The 22,706-nt window shown below is 46.2% G+C and overlaps 1 protein-coding gene across 2 annotated transcripts in view; it reads left to right on the forward strand.

Annotated features, from left to right (window-relative positions):
* The window catches only part of LOC121441790 (ubiquitin conjugation factor E4 B), a 111,516-nt gene that overhangs the window by 14,530 nt on the left and 74,280 nt on the right, over positions 1-22,706 (forward strand). For both annotated transcript variants that reach the window (XM_041643091.1, XM_041643092.1), the window contains exon 2: positions 12,726-12,912. In XM_041643091.1, coding sequence (XP_041499025.1) covers positions 12,726-12,912 — 187 coding nt within the window. The remainder of the gene's footprint in view (positions 1-12,725; positions 12,913-22,706) is intronic.

A 22,706-nucleotide genomic window follows, 5' to 3' on the forward strand; every position in this document is an offset into this window, starting at 1 on the left:
CATGTGGTTGCTGGGAATTGAACTCAGGACCTCTGGAAGAGCAGCCAGTGCTCTTAACCTCTGAGCCATCTCTCCAGCCCAAGAGAGCAGGTTCTTTTAAATTTTATTTTTCCCTATTCTAATCACTATTTTTATTAGAAAGCTAAAATGGGGATAGGATGCTGGAGGCTGGAGAGATGGCTCATTGGTTAAGAGCACTGCCTCTAGAGGGCAGGAATTTAATCCCCAGCACCCACATAGCAGCTCACAACCATCTGTAATTTCAGTTCCAGGGGATCTGACACCCCCTTTTGGCCTCTGCAGGCACTGCAAACATATGGTGCACAAACATACATGCATACATGCAGGTAAAAACACTTATACACATAAATCAGAAAGAAAATTAAGCTTGGGTTACTTTATTTATTCAGTAGTTATTTGTATACATCTGTATGTTTGTCTAGTCTGATGCTCTGGGCCTGAGTCCCGTATGTAAATTGTGAATCAGTCTAGAGAACACTGGATCATACTGTATTTTTTCTTTTGGCTTTTAGAGGCAGTGCTTTCTTTACTCTGTAGCCTTGGTTTGTCCAGAACTCTCTATGTAGACCAGCCTGGCTTTGAACTTGTGGCTCTTATTGCAAGTATATGTATGAGCTTAGAAAAGTCAGCTCTGGTGGTTCATACTTGTAATTCCAGCTCCTCATGGGTCACATCGCGACTTCCAGCCCCTCCATTCTGGGCTGTATAGTGAGTTCCTCCCCATCCTGGGCTGTATAGTGAGTTCCTGTCCATCCTGGGTTGTATAGTGAGTTCCACCCCGTCTAGTGAGTTCCTGCCCCTCCATCCTGGGCCGCGTAGTGAGTTGCCGCCAGACCTGGGCTACCTGTGTCCTTGTCTCAAAAGGACAACAGATTGAAAAAGAAACGGCTGACAAACGTGCAAATGATGAAAGATCTGCTTATTATTATCCAGTTTAACGTTAACAAATACATGTCGGGTGCCTTCTCAGGGGCTTGCTGAGGTCGAGGATGAGAGAGGCCTGATCTTCCAGTGAGTCAGCACTCCTCTCCGGGCACAGAAGCAAACAGCTGGAGTTGCTGTGCTAAGTAGATGGGAAGAGCGTGCTGTGGGTGTGTGGAGGGAGCAGTTTATTCCAATGGGAGGTCTGATTAGGCCAAGATTAGGCCAAGGAGGATAGAGACTTCACTATGTCCTCTGGGCAAACTGTTCATTGTTCTGGAATTGTTTCTAGGAGTAGATCTGGGACGCTGTTTTTGTTTCTGAGGCAGGGTGGTGTTTATGTAACTTATGTATACATCTGTTCTCACTCGTTGCCCAGGCTGCCCTCAGGTGGGTTCCTTGGTCTTCAAGTGTTGATCGCATGCGTGTACCATCGTGCTCGACTCGGAAAGGTTTTACAGTGGCACAGGCGAACGTTTAACCTCAACTCACTGTCCCATACTGCCAATCAGCAAGGGCAGCCTCAGCTGCGGGGAGGGCTTGGGACGAAAAGGAAAAGGCATCTCATTCACGTTTAGTTTCCTATCCCAATACTGATCACTCCGCCTTGAATGGCCTATTCACTGATGTGGCTCCCACCAGAACATAGACTCCCAGCTCATGCTCATTTTTAGCCCCTTTGTCTAGTTTTTAGCACAGGGCTGGGCACAGAGTGGTCCAGGACAAATGTTTGTTTGAGTGCATGGTGGACAGAACAAGACAGTGTGTCTCTTTGTGACCCCAGGTCTTGCCTTGTGTTAGTGCCTTTTGTTTTGGGTTTATTGCTACATTAAGGTGCTATGGGTATGTTGAGGGGATGCTTAGAAGAAACCCTTTCATCAGAGTTGTGATTTTGATCAGATACACCTGTGTTTCCTTAGGACTGGCTGTTTGGGTGAGCCTCTCCCCGTGTGTGGGTGACTGGGGCGTTGGCTCCTGGTGGTGTTCTTCCGTTCTCTGGGGTCTGTGCAGTGTGGCACTGTCTTTCCTGAAGGTTGACTTGTAAACATTTAATAATGTTGGTGCTCACCCAACTTCTAACAAACCTTGGGTCTGAAGTAAAGCCATCGGCAATACTGGCCATGATGTAGTAGGTTTTTAGCAAACTGATCCTGTTTATGTGAGGTTGGTTGTTACGGCTGAGGATTAAAGCCACAGCTTTGCTCGTATCGGGTAAATTCTTTATTACTGCGCTACATCTCCAGCCTCCCCACTTTTACAGTTTAAAAAGTGTCACGATGTAGCTAGGCTAGCCTCTGTCTCCTGCCTTAGCCCGCTGTCTAAGATTACAGAAGTATGTGCCGCGAAAGGCCCAGTGTTGTACACCTCATTTCTCCTGTTTGTTTGTTTCTTATTTAAGGTGCACTGGTGTTTTGCTTGTGTAAGAATGTCGGGTCCCTGGGAACTGTAGTTACAGACAGTTGTGAGCTGCCATGTGGGTGCTGGGAACTGAACCCGGGTCCCGGAAGAATACTCAGTGCTCTTAACTGTTGAGTTATCTCTTCAGCCCCTATTTCTCCAATCTTAGTAAAACTTTTGCATTTTATCATGTACAATACTATTTTGATCCTGTCTTTAAATTTTTTTTTTCTTTTTTTGAGACAGGGTTTCTCTGTGTAACTACCCTGGCTGTTCTGTAACTCAGAGAGATCCACCTGCCTCTGCCTTGTAAGTGCTAGAATTACAAGCGTGTGTCAACCACTGCCCAACAAGATGTTTTTTATATGGATGTATTGCCTTCATGTATGTATGCACACTGCTTGCGTACCTGGTGCCCATGGAGACCAGAGGAGAGCGTCAGCTCCCCTGGAACTGGAGTTAGAGACACTTGTGAGCTGCCATGTGGGTTCTTGAATCCTGGTCTTTTGAAAGAGCAGCAAGTGATCTTAACTGCTCAACTGTCTCTCTATCTTGTTTTCATGAAATATAAATTATACATGAGGCCATAACTTACATAAAATGTCTTTTAAAACTATAATCCTGCTGGGCGGTGATGGTACACACCTTTAATCCAAGCACTTGGGAGGCAGAGGCAGGCGGATCTCTTGTGAGTTTGAGGCCAGCCTGGTCTACAGAGCAAGTTCCAGGAGAACCAGAGCTACACTGAGATACATTGTCTCAAAACCCAAAACCAAACAAGAAAAAAAAGAGGTGTGTTTGTACGTGTGTGTGTGTGTGTGTGTGTGTAAAATCTTGGGCCAGATAGCTTTGCAATAAAGAGCACTGATTGCTCTTTCAGAATACTCAGATTTGATTCCTAGAACCCACATGATGGTGCTCACAACTCTCTGCAACTCCAGTACCAAGGAATCTGACCCCCTCTTCTGGCCTCTGATGGAAACAGGCACACATGTGGTGCACAGACATACAGGCAGGCAAAATACCCATACACACACACACACACACACACACACACACACACACATTTGTCTTATAGTATTAGTGGGTTTTTTGTTTTTTTTTTTTGTTTTTAAGATAGGAACTTACTATAAAGCTTAGGCTATCCTTGACTTTGGGATCCTCCATCCCCAGTATTATAGTATAATTTTTATCTGTAAATACATATTAGACTGGCACATCAGCTATTTAGGTCTCTTGTCTGGGGTTCCTGTTTTGTCCAGTTCCCCCAATCGTTAAGTCCCAAAGAAAGCACATAGAGGTCTATATTAGTTAGAAACTGATTGGCCCATTAGCTCAGGCTTCTTATTAACTCTTTATAATTTATATTATCCTATTATTTTAGTATATGTTAGCCACATGGCTCTGTACCTTATTCGGTGGGGGAGTCACATCTTGCTTCTTCTCTGATCGGGTCAGTAGGTCAGTACTGCGGAGGAATAGGCTTCCTTCTTCCCAGAATTCTCCTGTTCTTTTTTTTTTTTTTTTTGGTTTTTCGGGACAGGGTTTCTCTGTGGTTTTGGAGCCTGTCCTGAAACTAGCTCTTGTAGAACAGGCTGGCCTTGAACTCACAGAGATCCGTCTGCCCCTGCCTCCCAAGTGCTGGAATTAAAGGCGTGCACCACCACCGCCCGGCTTGAATTCTCCTGTTCTTATTGACCCCTATTTGACTTCTATTTCCTGTCTGGTTGTCCCTCCTATACTTCCTGCCTGGCTATTGGCCAATCAGTGTTTATTTAAGATATAATTGACAGGATATAGACCAATGTCCCACAGTGTAGGTCAATCACAAATAGTGTACAGATTGCAGTTTTTCTTCTCCCTGAGACAGGGTTTCTCCATGTAGCCCTGGCTATCTTGTAAATCACTCTGTAGACCAGGCTGGCCTCGAATTTAGAGATCCTCCTGGCTTTCTCTGCCTGCCTAGTGCTTGTATTAAAGGTGTGTGCTACCACTGCCTAGCTCAGACTACAAATTTTCAGAGATAATAAAATATATTTACAGAGAAAAATTTAATATATGGATGTCCTAATGTGGAAAATTAATTTTGGGAAGGAAATAAAAATTACTAGAAAGTGAAAAAAAATTAGTAGCCTTTATTATTTATAGTCACTTGGTCCCATCCCATTTTTTAGACATTATCTCACTCTGTAGCTAAGGCTGGCCTGGAAGTCACAGCAGTTTGGCCTGTCTCTCAAGTAGCAGAATTGCTGCCCTGAACCACCACATCAGCCATTCTCTAGAATTCTTTTTGTGCAATTTAACAATAAAATTCCCATGTTTATAATATTGGGTATAGGGCCCGGGTCTACCCTTGTTCCTGGGGTTCATCTTGAGGACAGTTTCTGGTCAGCTAACTAAAGCATTCTGTTTGTACCTGTGCTCCCCCTGCCCTGCCTGGTGATAAGCTGTAGGGCATTGACTCCATCGTTGGTATGGTAATTTCCCACCTGCCTCAGACCCTCCTTCCAGGAACATGTTAACGCTAAACCTGCCCTGAGTAAGAAGGTATAGCCTGTTTGATCTCATTTGTGATGGAAATAGCATCTTGGCATTTCTGGGCTAGGATAGTAACGTTGTGTGCTAATGTTTGTCTAGCCTTAATTAGCCTTATTACTCTGTATTAATTTTGACCTTGTGATGCAGACTAGCCGTCCTTGCTGAAAAGAGCCACCTTTTGTTTGTCTGAGGCATGCTTTTACTATGTAGCCCAGACTGTCCTAGATGCCTAGAGTTCTTCATTCTCCTTCCTCAGCCTCTTGATTGATTATAATTTTGATAATCAATTAAAAGACATAACTATTTTTAATTAACTGGTTTGATTTTAATTTTACATTTATTATTTGTGTGTTTGTTTATGTGTTGGTGCACATGGGCAACAGTGTGTATGTGGGGTTGGTAGAGTCGGGGTACAGGGGACCACTCCCTGGAATCAGTTCTCTCCTTCCTCTGTATGAGTCTCATGGGTTGAACCCAGCTCATCAGTCTCATGTAGCAGGCATCTTTACACACTGAGCAGTCTTGCCAGCCTGTAGCAGGGTTTTCAAAAATTTGTTTTTACTTAATTTTTCAAGGCAAGGTCTTGCTGTGTGGTGCAGGCTTTGGGAGTCAAGAGATACACCTGCAGCTACAGGTGTGTGCTCCCCCTCCCAGCTAAAATATTTTAACTTTTTTTCTTTTTTCTTTGACACCATGTCCAGTTAAATAATTATTTTTGTGTATGTGTATGGTTGGTGTGTGTGTGTGTGTGTGTGTGTGTGTGTGAGAGAGAGAGAGAGAGAGAGAGAGAGAGAGCGCGCGCGTGTGTAAACTTGTGTTCCTGGAGTCCAGAGGTCAGTGTTAGTGTTTTCCCCGATTGCTCTTCCCATTATTTTCATGAACAAGAGCTCACTGGATCTGTGGTCCAATACTTGGCTTCATATACTGATCGGTGAGCTCTAGGAATCTGCCTGTTGACAACCCCCACCCCATTACAGATCCTGTTGACAACCCCCACCCCATTACAGATGCAAGCTCCTGCCCAGTTTTTTTTTTTTTAAAGAGCTTTATTAGTCATTTTGTGTTACAAGTCCAGAATCAATATACACTGAATGACAAAGAATCCTTGCGGGTTACTTTGTATACATTAAACTCACCAGCCTTGACTCTGCAAGTATTTTCACAGTGTTTATTTTATTTTTTTAAATATTTATTTATTTATTAAGCCTGCAGGCCAGAAGAGGGCACCAGATCTCATTACAGATGGTTGTGAGCCACCATGTGGTTGCTGGGAATTGAACTCAGGACCTTCGGAAGAGCAGGCAATGCTCTTAACCACTGAGCCATCTCACCAGCCCCTCCTGCCCAGTTTTTATGTGGGTGCTAGGGAGCCAGGCACAGGTCCTTAGAAACCATCCTTTCCCCAGTACTCTTAAAAAGGGTTTTGGTGCCCTTTGACACCTGGCCTTTATTGACACATTCTTGTAATTCCTCTTGGAGAAGCTGAGGCAGGAGTACCACTGAAAGTTCAAGGCCAACCTGGGCTACACAGTGATACCTTGTTTCAAAAAAGCAAAACAAGCTGGGTGGTGGTGGGGCCTTTAATACCAGCACTTAGGAGGCAGAGACAGGTGGATCTCTGTGAGTTTGAGGCCAGCCTGGTCTACAAGAGCTAGTTTCAGGACAGGCTCCAAAGCTACAGAGAAACCCTGTCTCAAAAAACCAAATCAGGGCTGGAGAAATGGCTCAGTGGTTAAGAGCATTGCCTGCTCTTCCAAAGGTACTGAGTTCAATTCCCAGCCACCACATGGTGGCTCACAACCATCTGTAATGAGGTCTGGTGCCCTCTTCTGGCCTTCAGGCATACACACAGACAGAATATTGTATACATAATAAATAAATAAATATTTAAAAAGGAACATAATTAAAAAAAACAAACCAAACAAAAAACCAAAAGACAAAAAACAAAAACAAAACAAAACAAAAAAACAACTGAGACCTCTTACCCAGGTTTAACCCCAGCACCAAACAAAACCCCCTAGGGAAGCCAAAGATGGTGGCCAAGCCTTAATCCCATCACTAGTGAGGCAGAGGCAGGCGGGCAGTCTCTGAATTAATAGGCTGCCTGGGCTACTATCAGTGCAGGCCAGCCAGGACGACATAGTGAGGGTCTGTCTTAGAAAATAAAAACCAACCACCCAAAAAACCCAAACCAACCAGATGAACTAACCAGGAGCAGTGTGGTTAAGCAGTTTCTTTTTGGGGCTGTCCCCTGCCATGTGATGTCTTCAAGAGGGGTCTCTGGATGCTCCCGGTCTCTCCTGCATGCTCTCAGCTAACGAAGGTGATGTACCCCATGGCAGCTTTGTTACACACTCATAGGTCCTGGAGCAGAACCTAAGCCAGAGGAAAACAGTATCTGAGCCTCAAAGAGATTAAAGAGCAGAAAGATGGAGACGGCTCTGGGCTGAAATGTATCAGTGTGTGATGCATGTCTCTGAGAAGACTGTTTCACAGGTCTCTAGGGGACAGTGGTCATTTGTTCAGCAAATATTTGCCAAGCGCTCTCTGGATGAGACATTGTTAGGGCTGCTGAGGCTGAAGAAGTGAACAAAATAAACCAAACCCTGCTCTTCCCGAGTAAACAGATGCTAATCGAGATGGAGCTGTACTGCGATCCCGGTAGACGTGGCTGCAGCCGAGCGAGGTTGTGGCTAGACCCAGCTAGAGGGTCACTGGCTTTGAGGCAGACTAAAGATGAAGCAGTATTTGCTCAGCCACGGCCTGTGGTTACTGCTTTATTTTCAGGTCAAGAGATGAAGTACTGCCGGGCGGTGGTGGCGCACGCCTTTAATCCCAGCACTCGGGAGGCAGAGGCAGGCGGATCTCTGTGAGTTCGAGGCCAGCCTGGTCTACAAGAGCTAGTGCCAGGACAGGCTCCAAAGCTACAGAGAAACCCTGTCTCGAAAAACTAAAAAAAAAAAAAAAAAAAAAAGAGAGAGATGAAGTACTTCTTCTCTCCTCTTCCCTTTCTTCCTCCTCTGTCCTGGGACTTAGGATGCTGCTGCCTCAGCCTCCAGAGTGCTCTGATTGCAGGAGTGTGTCACCACACCGAGCTCAAGGGCTTTTTGAAAAGTTTGTAGAGCCCAGTGACTGTCACCCTTCCTAATGCTGTGACCCTTTAATACAATTCCTCATGTTGTGGTGACCCCCAGTCATCAAATTATTTTCATTGCTTCTGTTGTGACTCATAATGTAAATATCTGACATGCAGGATATCTGATACGTGACCTCTGTGAAAGGTTGGTTTGACCCCCAAAGAGGTCATGACCCCCAGGTTGAGACTGCTGGTCTAGAGCCTGTGAGATGGATCAGTGGGGTGAAGGATCTTCCCATCAGGTCTCATGATGGGAGTTTGATCCTCGAGCCTCACATTGTGGAAAATGAGACCCTTGTGCCATGGTGTGTGTGCAACCCCTCCCTCAAATCAAATGTTGATGAATATCTTGGAAAATCCCCCACCTTTTGGGTCTTTTGGGGGACAGGGTCCCATGTAACCCAGACTGCTCCTGAATGACCTGTGTAGCCACTGATGACCTTGAATTACCAGTCTCCCACCTCCTTGATGTCGAGATTTGGGATTCCAAGGACGAACACTGTACTAAGTATTAAAGCCTTTATTGTTATATATTTCTTTGTGCTGTACTGAGTATTTTTTTTTTTTTTTGAGACTTGGTTTCTCTGAGTAGACCTGGCTGTCCTGGTACTCTCTCTGTAGACCAGGCTGACTTTGACTTTGAACTCACAGAGATCCACCTGCCTCTGCCTCCTGAGTGCTAGGATCAAAGGCTGCACCACCATTGCCCAACCTTTATAGGTTTATTTTGTTTTATGTGCATAAGGATATTTTTAACTTAAATTTTGTTTCATGTACATGGGTATTTTGCTTGCTTGTATGTCTGTGTACCACTTGGCATGCCTGGAGCCTGCTGAGGCCGGAAGAGGGTATCAGTTCCTGTGGACCTTGATTTGCAGGCTCTATAAACTCTTGTCAGCCATTCAGGTTTTCTGCAGTCTGTCCTAGTTCAGCTGACTTTATATCCCTTTATTTGAGAAAATAAATCAAATAACACATTTAAAAATTGTAATGAAGTGGATGGTGATGATACACACCTTTAATTCCAGCACTGGGGAGGCAGAGGCAGGCGGATCTGAGTCTAATAGGGTCAGCCTGATCTACAGTGAGTTCCAGGATGGGCAGGGCAAGAATCCCTGTCTTGAAAAATCCATAACCAAAACAAACCTAAGCAAAATCCAAAAGCCCTGTAAAGAACAGCATTAAAAGTAACTCTATGGAGATATGCAAGTTTTGAGCTTGTGTCCTTTGGGCCATACAATGGCTCAGTGGGTGAAGGTGTCATGTGGATGCTGGCAGTCGAGCGTGCATCCTCTGCTCGAGCAACAGATGCTCTTAACCGCTGAGCCATCTCCAGCTCGCTTGATTTTTTTCTTTTTAATGGCCTTAATCTTTTTTTAGAAATCACGCTTTCCTTAGTCCCAGTTTTAAACATGCTTCCTTCTGGACAAAATACAAGATTTTCAGATCTTTCTACTTCGTTTTTTAAAGCCCCCAGTTCTCACTAAACCTGTGGAGAAGCAGCCAGCAATTGTCTTGTCACAGCCTGGGTGCTGGCCTGCCCGGAAGCCCCTGCACCATGTTAAGTAGTTGTCCTCCCTTCATTTAGAGTTTTAATAGTCTCCCTACGTGTCTCAGGCTGACCACAGAAATGCTCTGCCTCAGGCTCCAAGAGATGGGATTGCAGGCATGCTCCTCAGCCTCCGGCTGACCTGAGTTTCTTGCAGATACTTCATACCGTAGTTTAATTCAAACTCCTCCAGTACCCTTCCCTCGTGCGTCCATGCGTGCGTGTGTGCATGTGTGTGTTGAAGCCTGTAGAAGCAAAAGGTTAAGATCGATTTAGTTATTTTTGTTTATGGCTCTGTATTATTATTATTATTATTATTTTGAGCCAATTTCACTTTGAACCTGGAGCTTGCCATTTTGGTTGGCCGGAGAAACTCTGGAAACTACCTTTCTCCAGCTTCCCACTGCTGGGATGGATAGAGATACAAGCTGCTATGACCGTTTGGGCTCCAACAGTTATCCCCCATGTTCCCACGGCCTGGCACTGCAGGTACACGCCTCTTGCCTGGCTGCCTTGCTTGCTTGGAGAAATCTCTTGTATTTTCAGTTTACAGAGTTTTATCTTCATGTAAATAGCCAGGCCTGAAATCTATACTTTCTGGTACTTCTTACCTCACTTCCAAAGAATGACCAAGTTCTGTTGTTGTGCTCATTAAAAAATGTCTCTGAACTTGTCCTTTCTCTTCTATGTCCTCATTGCCAGGGTGGTGTTTGTCCCACCTTGGTGCTGTGGTGCCGAGTGGTCGTCTGTCCCAGTTACTCCCTTGCATGCACACTTCATTAGTCTTTTCCTTGCCTTCCTGAGCAAGTCCAGACCTCAGGGTGGTAAGCGATTTTGTCTCAGCCTGCCTGCCCTGACTGTGGCTCAGCTCATCTGGACACACTTGCCTTTGTTGGGGAAGCAGTGTGGGTTCCTGCAGACCCATCTGCCTCTGACAGTGCGTCTCCCTCCTTCACCCTGACTGCTTTCTGGGTCTTGGATAAAGATACCCAAGTCAGATGTAAGCATAGCTCAGGCTCTTGAATGTGCTAGTTTTTCACAGTTGTCCCTGGGAGGGGTTAAATACGACATTAGTCCTCAGTGTAAGAGAGCCCAGTAGTGAAGAAGGCGAGATGCTGCTGTCCGCACACTGCCACGCGTCTCCGGGGGATGGAGACCACGGGAAGACAGCACAGCCTCCTGAATTTAACAAGCCAAGGGATTTTGTTCAGGGATTCATGAGTCCTCTTCTGAGATTTGGAACGGAAAGATGCCTGAGTCACAGCATCAGAAAGAAAGCTGAGTCATGCTTGAACGCAGGCCCTCATGCTTGGTCAAGCAAGAACTTTCTCAATTGTGCTGTCTCTCTAGCTCAGTGGTTCACAGGGTTGCAACCTCCTTGAGAGTAGGTCAAGCCTTCCACAGGGTGGCATATCAGAGATATACATTACAATTCATAGCAGGCGCAAAATTACAGCAATGCAGTAGCAACGAAAATAGTTTGATGGTTGGGGGTCACCACAACATGAGGAACTGACTTAAAGGGCTGCAGCATTAGGAAGGCTGGGAACCACTGTTCAAATTCTCCTAATCTTGTTCTCAGATGATTTAATCCAGTTAAGTAAACCTAAACTAGCTACTATGTGAGCCGCTCAGGTTCAGGGTGAAGGGAGGGGCTGGTATGTCTGCAGCACAGGCAGCAGGAGAAGCTGCTTTGTTTTCGGCAGAGGACTCAGGACATTTCCTTGGTCTGAGAGTGATAAAAGGAGCAGGAGTCCTACCGTGTGGGAGTGACACACACACATCCTAGGTTCAAGTGAGTTTGTCCTTGTTACCATTTGCGGTAGTTGAGGCTTTTTATCTTCCGTATTCCTGGTAGGAGTGTACCAGGGTCTGGCTCTTTCTGTGATGCCCGCTCACATCCAGCAGTTGTCGTACAGGTGCATAGCCCGGGTGAGGGGTGGTGGTGGGGGTGGGGGTGTGGTTTGTGACCCTCTCGCCTAGTTGTCAGTCACCGGAATGGGAAGCATGGCTGTGATCGCTCTGTGTTTTCAGTCCTTGGTAGCTGGAGTGCTTGGGGAAGAAAGGCAGACTATATTTTCTTTTTGATCATATGAAAAATAGCAAGAAAAGCAGCCTAAATATTTTGCCCTTGAAGCATATAATAAAATTTATGTCTTTTGTTTTTCCTTTTGGATGAAGTTGACTTTTATTTTAATTCTTTTAGATTTATTTTTATTTTGTGTATGTGTCTTATATCTTTTTGTTTGTTTGTTTTTTGTTTTTTGAGGCAGAGTTTCTCTGTAGCTTTGGAGCCTGTCCTGGAACTCGCCCTGTAGACCAGGCTGTGGGCTTTCCTCACTGAGCCTTGTCTTGGCTGCCCAAGCTTGAACCCACATGAAGCCAGACGCAGTAGTGTGTGCTTTATTCCCGGTGCTTGTGAGGGCTGCAGTAAAGAAACTGCCTGGAGGAGCACTCTATTAGGGGAAGATTTTTTGTGCGTAAGAGAGAAAATAGCCAGGGCATCTGGAGGAGTGCCGAGTGGAGAAGAAAGCAGCCTGGACATGGGCAGGCTAGAAAAGTGGGAGAGTGGGGTGGGGTGGGAGACAGCAAGAGACCGGGCATAGCCAGAGTAGCAAGAGAGTGTGGGGCAGACAGATCATACAGATTACATGAGGCCGAGTAGCTGGAGGGGAGAGACTCCTTTTGGGGATAGAAAACCCATCTCATCAGTTCCTCAGGAGCGCTGACTTTTATCTGACCACCAGAAATCCTGTAGGTCAGTTTGAGTTTATTTCTAGACATGCAGGGGTGCGAAGTGGGGGGTGAAGGGTTGCGGTGGCTGAGACTTCACAGATTCCCTGGAGGAAGGGAGGGCAGCTAGCATGCCCAGTGCAGGGGGGAACAGCAAGACCCAGGTTATACTAGGAGAAGGTGAGGGCTATGGCTTGGGATTGTCCTCGGACTTTTCACGTTCAGACTCACCTGCACAGCAAACACAAACCAAAACCTAGAGTACTGGCTTTGCCTCCTGACTTTTCTCAGTATATTGGTTTCGAGGACTGTTGGGCTGCTAAGCCTGGGAATGGTTGTTGATGTCTTTAGTACATGGATGTCATTGTTCTTACAATGTTTGTTTTCTGCTTTTAGTTACAGAATGTCCTCTCTCTTTCCCTTTTGTAGATTCGCCGGAGGCGCCTGGCACGACTTGCTGGTGGACAGACCTCCCAACCGAGCACCCCGCTTACGTCTCCCCAGAGGGAGAACCCTCCAGGACCTCCAATACCTGCATCAGCCCCAGGCCCTTCCCAGAGTCTTGGTCTCAATGTCCACAACATGACCCCAGCTACCTCCCCCATAGGTGCAGCAGGTGAGCCTCAGCCTCCGACCTGGAAGCAGTTGTACCTCTGATGTCATCATCCCAATGTTAGCACACAAATTAAAAAACAATCAGTGACCTAAAGGTCACTGCTGCGTATTTCACTGTTTCAGTTCATTTTGATAGTGACCGGAGAAGATTTGCAAACTCATTCATCTCCCAACCCCCTCCCAGCTCTACCAGCAGGCTCAGGTCTGGCCTTTGGAGCTGGCCAAGACTGAATTTGACTCTGCTGGTTTTGTGAATTTGGTTGATGTGTCTCTCCTCCACCCCATTCCTTCTCTAATAGCATGTGCTTTACCCCAGTCCTCTGTCATCTCTTAATGTACTCTAGGGGCTGGGGAGAGCTTGGTGGGTGATTCCTGCATACGTGTGAGGACCCACATTCTTATTCTCTGGACCCCTTTAAAAACTGGTTCAGAGATTCATGTCTGTAACCCTAACACTGAGTAGGCAGGGACTTTTAAGACTCATGGCCAGACAGTCTAGTCAATAGGTAAATTCTAGGTTCAGTGGGAAGCCCTGTCTCAAAAAAATAAGAGGAAGACAGCCATCATCAACTTTGGGTTCTTTTTGAGACAGGGTTTTTCTGTGTAGCCCTGGCTGTCCTGGAACTCACTCTGTAGACCAGGCTGGCCTCAAACTCACAGAGATCTGCCTGTGTCCTGCCTCCTAAGTGCTGGAATTAAAGGTGAGCGCCACCACCAACTTTTGACTCATGCTCGTAGGCACGTGCATGCACTCAGAAATAAACAAAAAAATTGTTTGCAAATGCAAGATTGAAATAATGGTCAAATAGCGACGCTCTTGTCTTTGGGCTGCGTTGGCACAGACTTTTCCTCTAAATTACAGCGGGTGCCAGACGTGCTGTGGATGGCAGAGCACTTGCCAGCATGTGTGAGGCCCAGACGTGCTGTGGATGGCAGAGCACTTGTCAGCATGTGAGAGGCCCAGACGTGCTGTGGATGGCAGAGCACTTGTCAGCATGTGAGAGGCCCAGACGTGCTGTGGATGGCAGAGCACTTGCCAGCATGTGAGAGGCCCAGGGTTCAGTCTACAGGAATCAGCTCCACCTGTATATTTGTAGCCGTCTTCTGGGGAGCTGCTTAACTCTGGTACAAGTTCTTTAAAATAAATGAGCTCCTAGGTGGGCAATGTTCAGGGTCTTTTCCTTCTTAGGAAAAGATATCTACTCACACGTGTGCCTGAATGTATTTTCTCACATGATGCTTCGATAAACATGGTAATCATGGTAATCAGTTACGGAGAAGACGCAAAGGTGCTATGCAAGCTCTGTGTGTCATTTATAATAATCTGATCTCCAGCTCTGTGAGCTCTGCCGTAGCCATCCAGACAGCCCCCTTTCTCTTGAAACCTAAGAGCATTTGCAGTTTCTGTCGCCTTGGGTCCTTAACCCTCAGTGGCGGCTTCTCGGTGTGGATAAACTGTCCATCATTCTTGTAGTGATAACAGGAAGAACACCTGTGTGAGCGCGTGGGCTGAATAGCTGTGGCAGTTTGCAGATAAGCATTCAGGATTCCGGGACTAAGTTGTCTTTTCCTTGGGAAATGTGCTCACAACTGTACTGCCTCCTTGCTGTGTCGGGCCATCCCTGCAGTTCTGGAATTTGTTTTTCTTGCTAGGTTGTAGCACAGTTGTGGTTACATCCGTTTCCCACCTACTGTCTGCCCCTGCCCTGGAGCAAGGCTGGAGAAGAGCTCACACAGCCACGTGGTCTGGCCATCTCATTTAGAATCCATGATCACAAGTTTAAGTAGACCCAACATGTCCAGGCAGCTATGCCATGTTTCCCTGTTTACTTTTTCACTCTGCTACAGAGTGTGCAACACCTCATTCTCCATGCACACTCTCAGTGTGTGGAGGAAACACACATGCAGAAGGGAGCCTGTATAAGCTTCATCATGGCTTCCATCTGGCTCCCTATTCTTGGTAGGACACACTATGCTGCCTCATCAATGCCTGTACTTGTGATACCATGTCCTATCACCGCACAAAGCTTCGGTTCTCATGGCTCCTTTTCCTTCTAGTCTGGGGAGGTTTTGTACCCCAGGTGAGCGTTCGCTAGCTGTGCCAAGACATCGCAAGCATGTGCACAGTGCGGTGCTTCTCCCTTCGACACCGGTTAAATGGAGCTCGTTTCTCCCATTTCTCTGCAGCTCCTACACATCTCCAGTCTTCTGGAGCAAGTCCCCTGGTCCTCCATCTTTTGCTCTTGCACCCTGTGCAGACCTGAATGAATGTGTGGCGGGAGCTCTGCTGAGTCTGTTTATCTCTGTCAGCCTCACTTGGTGGCTTCACCCTCTCTGATTTGAAACACCCTTAGCTTTCAGAAGACGATCTTGTCCTGGTCCCCATCCTCTCTGTTCTTTTTCAGTTCCTTGCAGGATTCCTTTCCCTCCCCTGATGTCTGCCAGCAGAATGCCAGGGTTCACTGTTTAAACTCTTGGTCTCTTTTTTTTTTTTTTAAAGATTTATTTATTTATTATGTATACAACATTCCTTCCATGTATGTTTGTATGCCAGAAGAGGGCACCAGATCTCATTATAGATGGTTGTGAGCCACCATGTGGTTGCTGGGAATTGAACTCAGGACCTCTGGAAGAGCAATCAGTGCTCTTAACCTCTGAGCCATCTCTCCAGCCCCCAACTCTTGGTCTCTTTAGCTGTGCTTATTCATTTAATTGATCTCATCTTGTTTCTTGCCTTTAATTATTCCTTCCAATTTGATAACTTCTTAGTTTTCATTTCCAGCTCTGACCTGTGTCTTGAACTTTAGACGCTAGTGACTCATTTGACTTCACTTTCATGTCTAACTGGCATCTCTTCGTTCAAACGTTAGAAGTGATTTCTGTGTGTTTGCATGTGTGCATGTACAGGTATATGTGCACATGCCTATTCCTGTGTGTGGAGGCCAGAAATGGATGTCAGCTGTCCCACCTTATTTTATGAGAACTTACTGAACCAGAGCTTGTGAATTTGTCTAAACTGCCTGGCCAGCGAGACCCCGAGGTCCTCCTCCGCTCTGGAATTGCGGCTGGGCACTGCTACCCCTTGCTTTATGTGGGTCCTGGAGATCCGAACTCAGGTTCTCCTGCATGCATGGCAAGCACTCCCAGCTCTTGAGCGTCGAGTTTAGGGGTGCTGAGATGACTTAGCAGGTAATGTGCTTGCTAAGCAGACTCGATGACCTGAGATCAAACTCCAGAACCCATAGAAAATTGGAAGGAAAGAACTGGCTCCACAAGGTGACCCTTTGACCTCCCTACACATACTGTGGTGTGCATGAGTCCCCTCCCCCATCATAATAAAATCAAGTTTTGATATTTCCTCATATCTTACCCCAGACCTACAAACTAGAAAATCAAAATTAGGCCTGGCAAGACAGCTCGGCAAGTAAAGGTGCTTGCTGCCAATCCTGACAGCCTGAACTCAGTCCCCTGGACCTACCACACACACACACACACACACACACACACACTAGCAGCCACCCCCCCCCACACTCCGCTGTAGTAATAAGAGCGGCGGGGCTGTGTCCCCAGCACCCCGGCTGCCTGGCTAGCTTATGCCCGAAATAACAACACACAAACTGTATTCATTTAATCACTGCTTGGCCCTTTAGCTCTAGCCCTTACTGGCTAATTCTGATATCCGGATCAACCCATCTCTAATAATCTGTGAGCACTGGTCTTACCAGGAAGATTCTAGCCTATGTCCATCCTGGGTCGGAGCTTCATCGCGTGTGTCTGCCCAGGAGCCGGGAGCATGGCGTCTCTGCTGAGGCCTCTGCTCCCGAGAGGAGAGCTGTGGAGTCTGAGCTCACTTCCTCTTCCTCCCAGCGTTCTGTTCTGTTTACTCCTCCCACCTATCTCTAACCAATGAGAGCCAAGCAGTTTCTTTTTATTTAACCAATGACCTTCCTCCATCACTCCGCAAATAAATGAAGGTGATTCTTAAAAAGAAGAAATAAAACCCAAACCAATCAAAGAAAATGTCTTTAGTGTCCTTTTCTCAGGAAAACTCTTTGGCCGCTATCTGAAATCGCACACATTCTAATGTAGCACTATTCCTCTCGGCTCTGGCCTCCAGTCTGCTTGTCCACCTTGAGTTTCCTTGTTTTGATTTTGAGATGTAGTATTGTCATATAACACAGGCTGTCTTCAATCTTGAGATCCACCTGCTTTTACCTCCTTAGTGCTGGCTTTCCATGCTCACAGGACCATATCTGGCTGTGTGCCCTGTCTCGTCTGCCTCCCCTGATGGGGTAGAAACTCCCTGGGTCAGGAAGTTGTGCTCGTTTTTGCTCACTTTTGTATCCCCAGTGCTTCACCAGAGCCTGGCATAGAATTTAAGATGGGGTGAATTAGTGAATGAATCACCAAGAGGAAATGACCAAACAACATGGGCTTATGTAGCTTAAAGAAATTCCCAGAAATTATGACAGTTGTCATTTTAAAAATGAAGAGTTGCCAAGTATGGTATGCCTTTAAACCCAGCACTTGGAAAAAGGGGCGGGTATATCTCTAAGAATTCATGGCTAGCCTGGTCTACATAATGAGTTCCAGGCCAACCAAGGCCATATAGTGAAACCCTGTCTCAAATATAAATAAATTTAAAATAAAGAAAAGCTGACTGGTTGTGGTGGTGCATGCCTTTAATACCCATACTCAAACACTCACCCTATACACATATACCCATACTCACAATCACCCTGTACACACACACCCATACTCACACACATTCACCCTATACATACCCACACTCGCACACACACTCATCCTATACACATATACCCCTGCTTGCACAACACACCCTGTACACACACACACACTCACCCTATACACATATACCCCTGCTTGCACACACACACCCTAAACACACACACACACGTACATACACACACACACCCTATACATACATACACACCCTATACACACACACACCCTATACACACACACACTCACCCTATACACATATACCCATACTTGTACACACACACCCTACACACACAGAGGTGAATAAACAGATAAAATTTTAAGAATGAAAATGAAAAATTGGAAAAGGCTAAGGCAGGAGGATTGTGAATTCACAGCCACCCTGGACGGTATGTTGAGACTATCTCAGAAAGAAGAGGGAAGTTGCCCTGTGAAAGTGATTGCTTGTGTGTATTCCCTGCCAACCTGAAAACTGGTCTAGAACCAGAGTTCTGGTATATAGCTGTGAAGGAGAGATTTGCATTTCAGAATGAAGAAATGTTTTCCCCTTCAGCTAAGTCTGTAGGTCTGTGAGAGAGCACTTCCTAGCATGCGCTCGATCCTGCGTTCCAGCAGCCCAGACACAAAGCGTGTCCACAGAAAGCTCCATTAGTGTTAGCCGGCTCACTGTGGCTGTAAACAAGAAGTGTTCATGCCCTTGCTTCTTCCTTTTCTCTGCTGCTTATTTATTTACTTAAGATTTGGTTTATTGAGAATGGGTTTTTCACTATGTAGTCCTGGGTAGCCTAGAACTTGAAGAGTAGACCAGGCTGGCCTTGAATGTACGGAGACCCTCCTGCCTCCATCTCCTGAGTACTAGGATTAAAAGCCATCCCTCCAGCCCTTTGTTGGTCATGTTGTTTTGCCCCAAGCCTCATCCGAGCACATTCTCGTGAGTCACATCGGGGGCCTGGGGAGAACAATGGTTTGGTTGGCAGCGTTAGCCGGTGAGTCTGCCTCGCTGTTTCTCCTAAAGAGAATTTCTCTCTGTACTATGCATTTCCTTCTAAAATTAAAGAAACCAGACAAAATACTTGAGATGGATATAGAAATATAGCCAGGGCCTGTGAACCCCTCTGTGGAGGCCCTAACACTCCACCTGTGTTTCCCCACCACCACCACCATGGGTCTTAAGATCTGACCTTGTACACCATTCCCAGAGGCCTCTTAAGTTTTTCACTGAACTGCACTTTGAACCTAAGGATGGTGAGAAAAGAAAGCCCTCTAAGGAAGCGATGAATTTAGTTGGAAATGAGCAGAGGGTTGTTTGGGGCTGTGTGTTCTCTAGGGATCCCGGCCATGTGTGGGGAGGCGAAGGCAGGCAGTTTCACAGGTAAAGTGGGGAAGGTTATGTAAGTTGTTTTGTGTTATCATTGGCCACATGAATCAATAATAGGGAGGCCTTGGTCCATGGTTGACTGGGGGAGTTGCTAGGCAACTGTCCTCATGGAAAGGTTGCCATGGCCTTTCAGCAAGGCCATGGTTTTCTGAGAGTCTTTTACTGGCTTTTGTTAGGTGTGAGAGTGTGGGAGCGCCTCGCTTTGCTTGTGCCGTTCTGACTTCGCCTTGGTCTGGGTTTGACAAGAAAGACTGAGTTACACGACACAGCTTTTGAGTCTCTTAAGGCCTGGTGTGTATTTGCTAGACTTCCACTGCCAGTGATTGCTGATTGTGCGCTTGTGTGGAGGCCAAAGGTCAGTCTGAGGTGTCATTCCTCAGGTGCCACCCCCAAAGCCGCTGATTCGGACTGTATATGGTGTTAAGTCTGCCCTGGGCCTGGGGATGTAGCTGTGTGAAAGAACACCTGCCTAGGATGTGCAAGGCCCTAGTGGCAGTCACGCGGGCTGCCTTGTTTTTGTTTATTTGTTCTTTATAATTAGTTTTATTTATTTGTTTATTACCTGCCGATCCCAGTTCCCCCTCCCTCCTCTTCTCCTGCTCCATATGCTTATTTTAAGAGAGAGTCTCGTTGTGTAGCTCTGGCTGGCCTGGACCTCTCTAGACCAGGATGGAATTAAAGGCTTATGCCACCGTACCCAGTCACAAAACTACCTAAAAATAAAATAATATAATATAAAATAAAATAAAATAAAATAAAGGGCTGGAGAAATGACTCAGAGGTTAAGAGCACTGGCTGCTCTTCTTGGGGTCCTGAGTTCAATTCCCAGCAACCACATGGTGACTCACATATAGTGAGAACTGGTGCCCTCTTCTGACATGCAGGCAAACATGCAGACAGAACACTGTTTATGTAATAAATAAATAAATTTAAAAAATAAAATAAAAGAACATTATTAACTTTGAAAGTGGGATAATCCTTGTATATTCGCTTCAGGCGTCATCTCACTCCCGGGAATTCTCTTGTTAGGCTTTACCTGACGCTTTGGTGTGTCTGGGTGTTGCTAGTGATGTGCCAGATGCTGTAATGTCGGTCATGCAGCCCCCACCTAGTATTTCTTTCAGTCTTGCCACACCTTAGAGAACAAGGCCGTGAACAGAAGTCAGAGCAGAGTCCTAGGGCAGTAGTGACTGGTGCAGGGCATAGAAGACCGTCCTGTGTGCGTGAAGATCACGTTGTGCATTTGGAGAATTTAACTAAGGGGAAGCTGTTCTTTCGCAGTGCGTTGCCTTTGCCTAAGAGTGGCACCAGGAGCGGCAGCAGAGTGGTAATCTTTTGTTCTGTTACCATTTGCTTATAGTAAAACCCTTTTTCCTCTTATGCTTGGTTCAGGCTTGGGAGAAGGAAAGTTTTGCGTGTGGTCTAGAAGCTGACTTGCAGCTGGGCATGCAACCAGTGGAACAGGCCTTGGGTTCCATTTGCTAAGGTAGAAACAGTCAAAATAAACAAATATATACAAACAAACAGCAGGGCATGGTTTTATGCCTGTAAACCCAAGGCTTGGGAAGCGGAGGCAGGAAGATCTCAAGTTTGTGACCAGTGGAGGCTACAGAATGAGATCTGTCTGAGGAAGTGGAATAAATAAAAGCAAATCTGGCTAGAGGCAGAGACACAGGCCAGAGCCCCTAGGCTGAGGGCTGCAGAGGAACAGAGACCCTGGAGGCTCCTCCTCTTGGTTGGAGCGTTCCATTTTAGCATGCAGTTGTGTTTTCCTGGGGCCACATTAATCCCCTTGTGAATCCAGAGCAGGTGTCGTCAGTGTCTTGCTGGTGACAGGCATGTCTACGCCAGTTGTCTCCATAGTCCTGCCATCCCTGCTGTGACAGCCTTTGCAGCCTGATCTGGCGCCAGCTGTGCACGGTACTGCTGGCATTCCTTTACCCTGTTTGCAGGTATTGTGAAGGCAGAGGAGCAATACTGAACACAAGAGCTCCTGGAAATGTGTCCTTTTTGTGTGCATGCACACACAATTGTACACACAAACACCAGAAGACAGCAAAGAAAGGGGCAGAGATTTTCCTCCTTTATCCCCATTGTTACACAGATAATAAACTGTGACACTAACTTAAATGACAGATTACAGAGTTCATGGAAACCTGCTTGATGCCGCTTCTATAAAGTTAGAAATAGCTCTCAGATTCCATGTGCGTGTGCTTGCATGCGCTCATGTGTGTGTGTGTGGCAGTAGGAGGATAACCTCAGATGTCATTCCTTAGGAACCTTCTTCCTTTTGTTTTGAGACAGGCTTTCGTAGATAAGACCTAAAACTCTGCCAAGCGGCTGACTAGCTTCCAGAGAGCCACCTGACTCTTGAGTTCCTGCTTTCCCTCCACAAGCTCACAAGTGAACATTGTGCCCAACCTTTTCTTCTTAAAGCATAGACCCTGGGGATTTGAACTCAGCAAGTGCTTTACTGTTTGAGCCATGTTCTCAGCCCTTTTCTTTTAGATTTTTTAAAAATATTTATTTATTTATTATGAATACAATATTCTGTTTGTGTGTATGATAGAAGACCAGAAGAGGGCACCAGACCCCATTACAGTTGGTTGTGAGCCACCATGTGGTTGCTGGGAATTGCCTGGAAGAGCAGGCAGTGCTCTTAACCTCTGAGCCATCTCTCCAGCCCTCTTTTGGATTTTTAAGAGTCTTGTTACGTATAGGTTAATCTCAAACTCCAGACACTTGGCTCTGCCTCCTGAGTGCTAGGATTACAGCAGGTACCCCCATCATGGCTTCAGAGAGCGTGATTTTACCTATAGAAGAGGGTGAATGCAGGGTTGGATGAGCTCTTTAAAATCAGCCCACATCCTTGTCTTTTATAAAAATATTCTAGTTTACGCCGGGCGGTGGTGGCGCACGCCTTTAATCCCAGCACTCGGGAGGCAGAGGCAGGCGGATCTCTGTGAGTTCGAGGCCAGCCTGGTCTAGAAGAGCTAGTTCCAGGACAGGAACCAAAAGCTACGGAGAAACCCTATCTTGAAAAATAAAAAAAAAAAATATTCTAGTTTATGTGTTTAGTTTATGCGTGGGGTGCTTTATTTGCGTGCATGTCTATGTACCTCGTGGATGCCTGGTGCCTGTGAGTCCAGAAGAGGGTACCACGTCCCCTGGAACTGGAGTTGGAGATAGTTGTGAGCTGCCATGTGGGTGCTGGAAATCAAATCCTGGCCCTCTGGAAGTGCCCTTAACCACTGAGCCATCTTTCCAGCCCCTCCCCTGTTTTCTAAACTCCACCCCCCCCCTTTTTGGGTAGATTTTTCAAGACAGGGTTTCTTTGTGTGCCCCTAGCTGTCCTGGAACTTGCTGTGCAGACCAGGCTGGCCTTGAACTCAGAGATTCACCTGCCTCTGCCTCCCAAATCTCTAATTCCTTTTTTCTTGTTTGTTTTTAAAGGTTTTGGGTTCCTTTTGTCAGTTCTTTGCATTTATTCATTCATTTATTCGTTTGTATGTGTGTGCCTGAGTGTATGTGTGTTTACTGGCCATGCCGCATGTCTCCAGCTGGAAAGCAACATTTTTACTTCTATTCCTTTTGAGGAATGTTGTTGCCATGTTGGGTCTTCAGGTCAGGCTTGGCAGCAAAGGTCTTTTCCCCCTGAGCCATCTCACTGGCCC

The sequence above is a fragment of the Microtus oregoni genome, unplaced genomic scaffold (assembly GCF_018167655.1).
Source record: "Microtus oregoni isolate MIOR12 unplaced genomic scaffold, Mior012 000081F_ref0000091, whole genome shotgun sequence".
In the NCBI taxonomy this organism is placed as follows: domain Eukaryota; kingdom Metazoa; phylum Chordata; class Mammalia; order Rodentia; family Cricetidae; genus Microtus; species Microtus oregoni.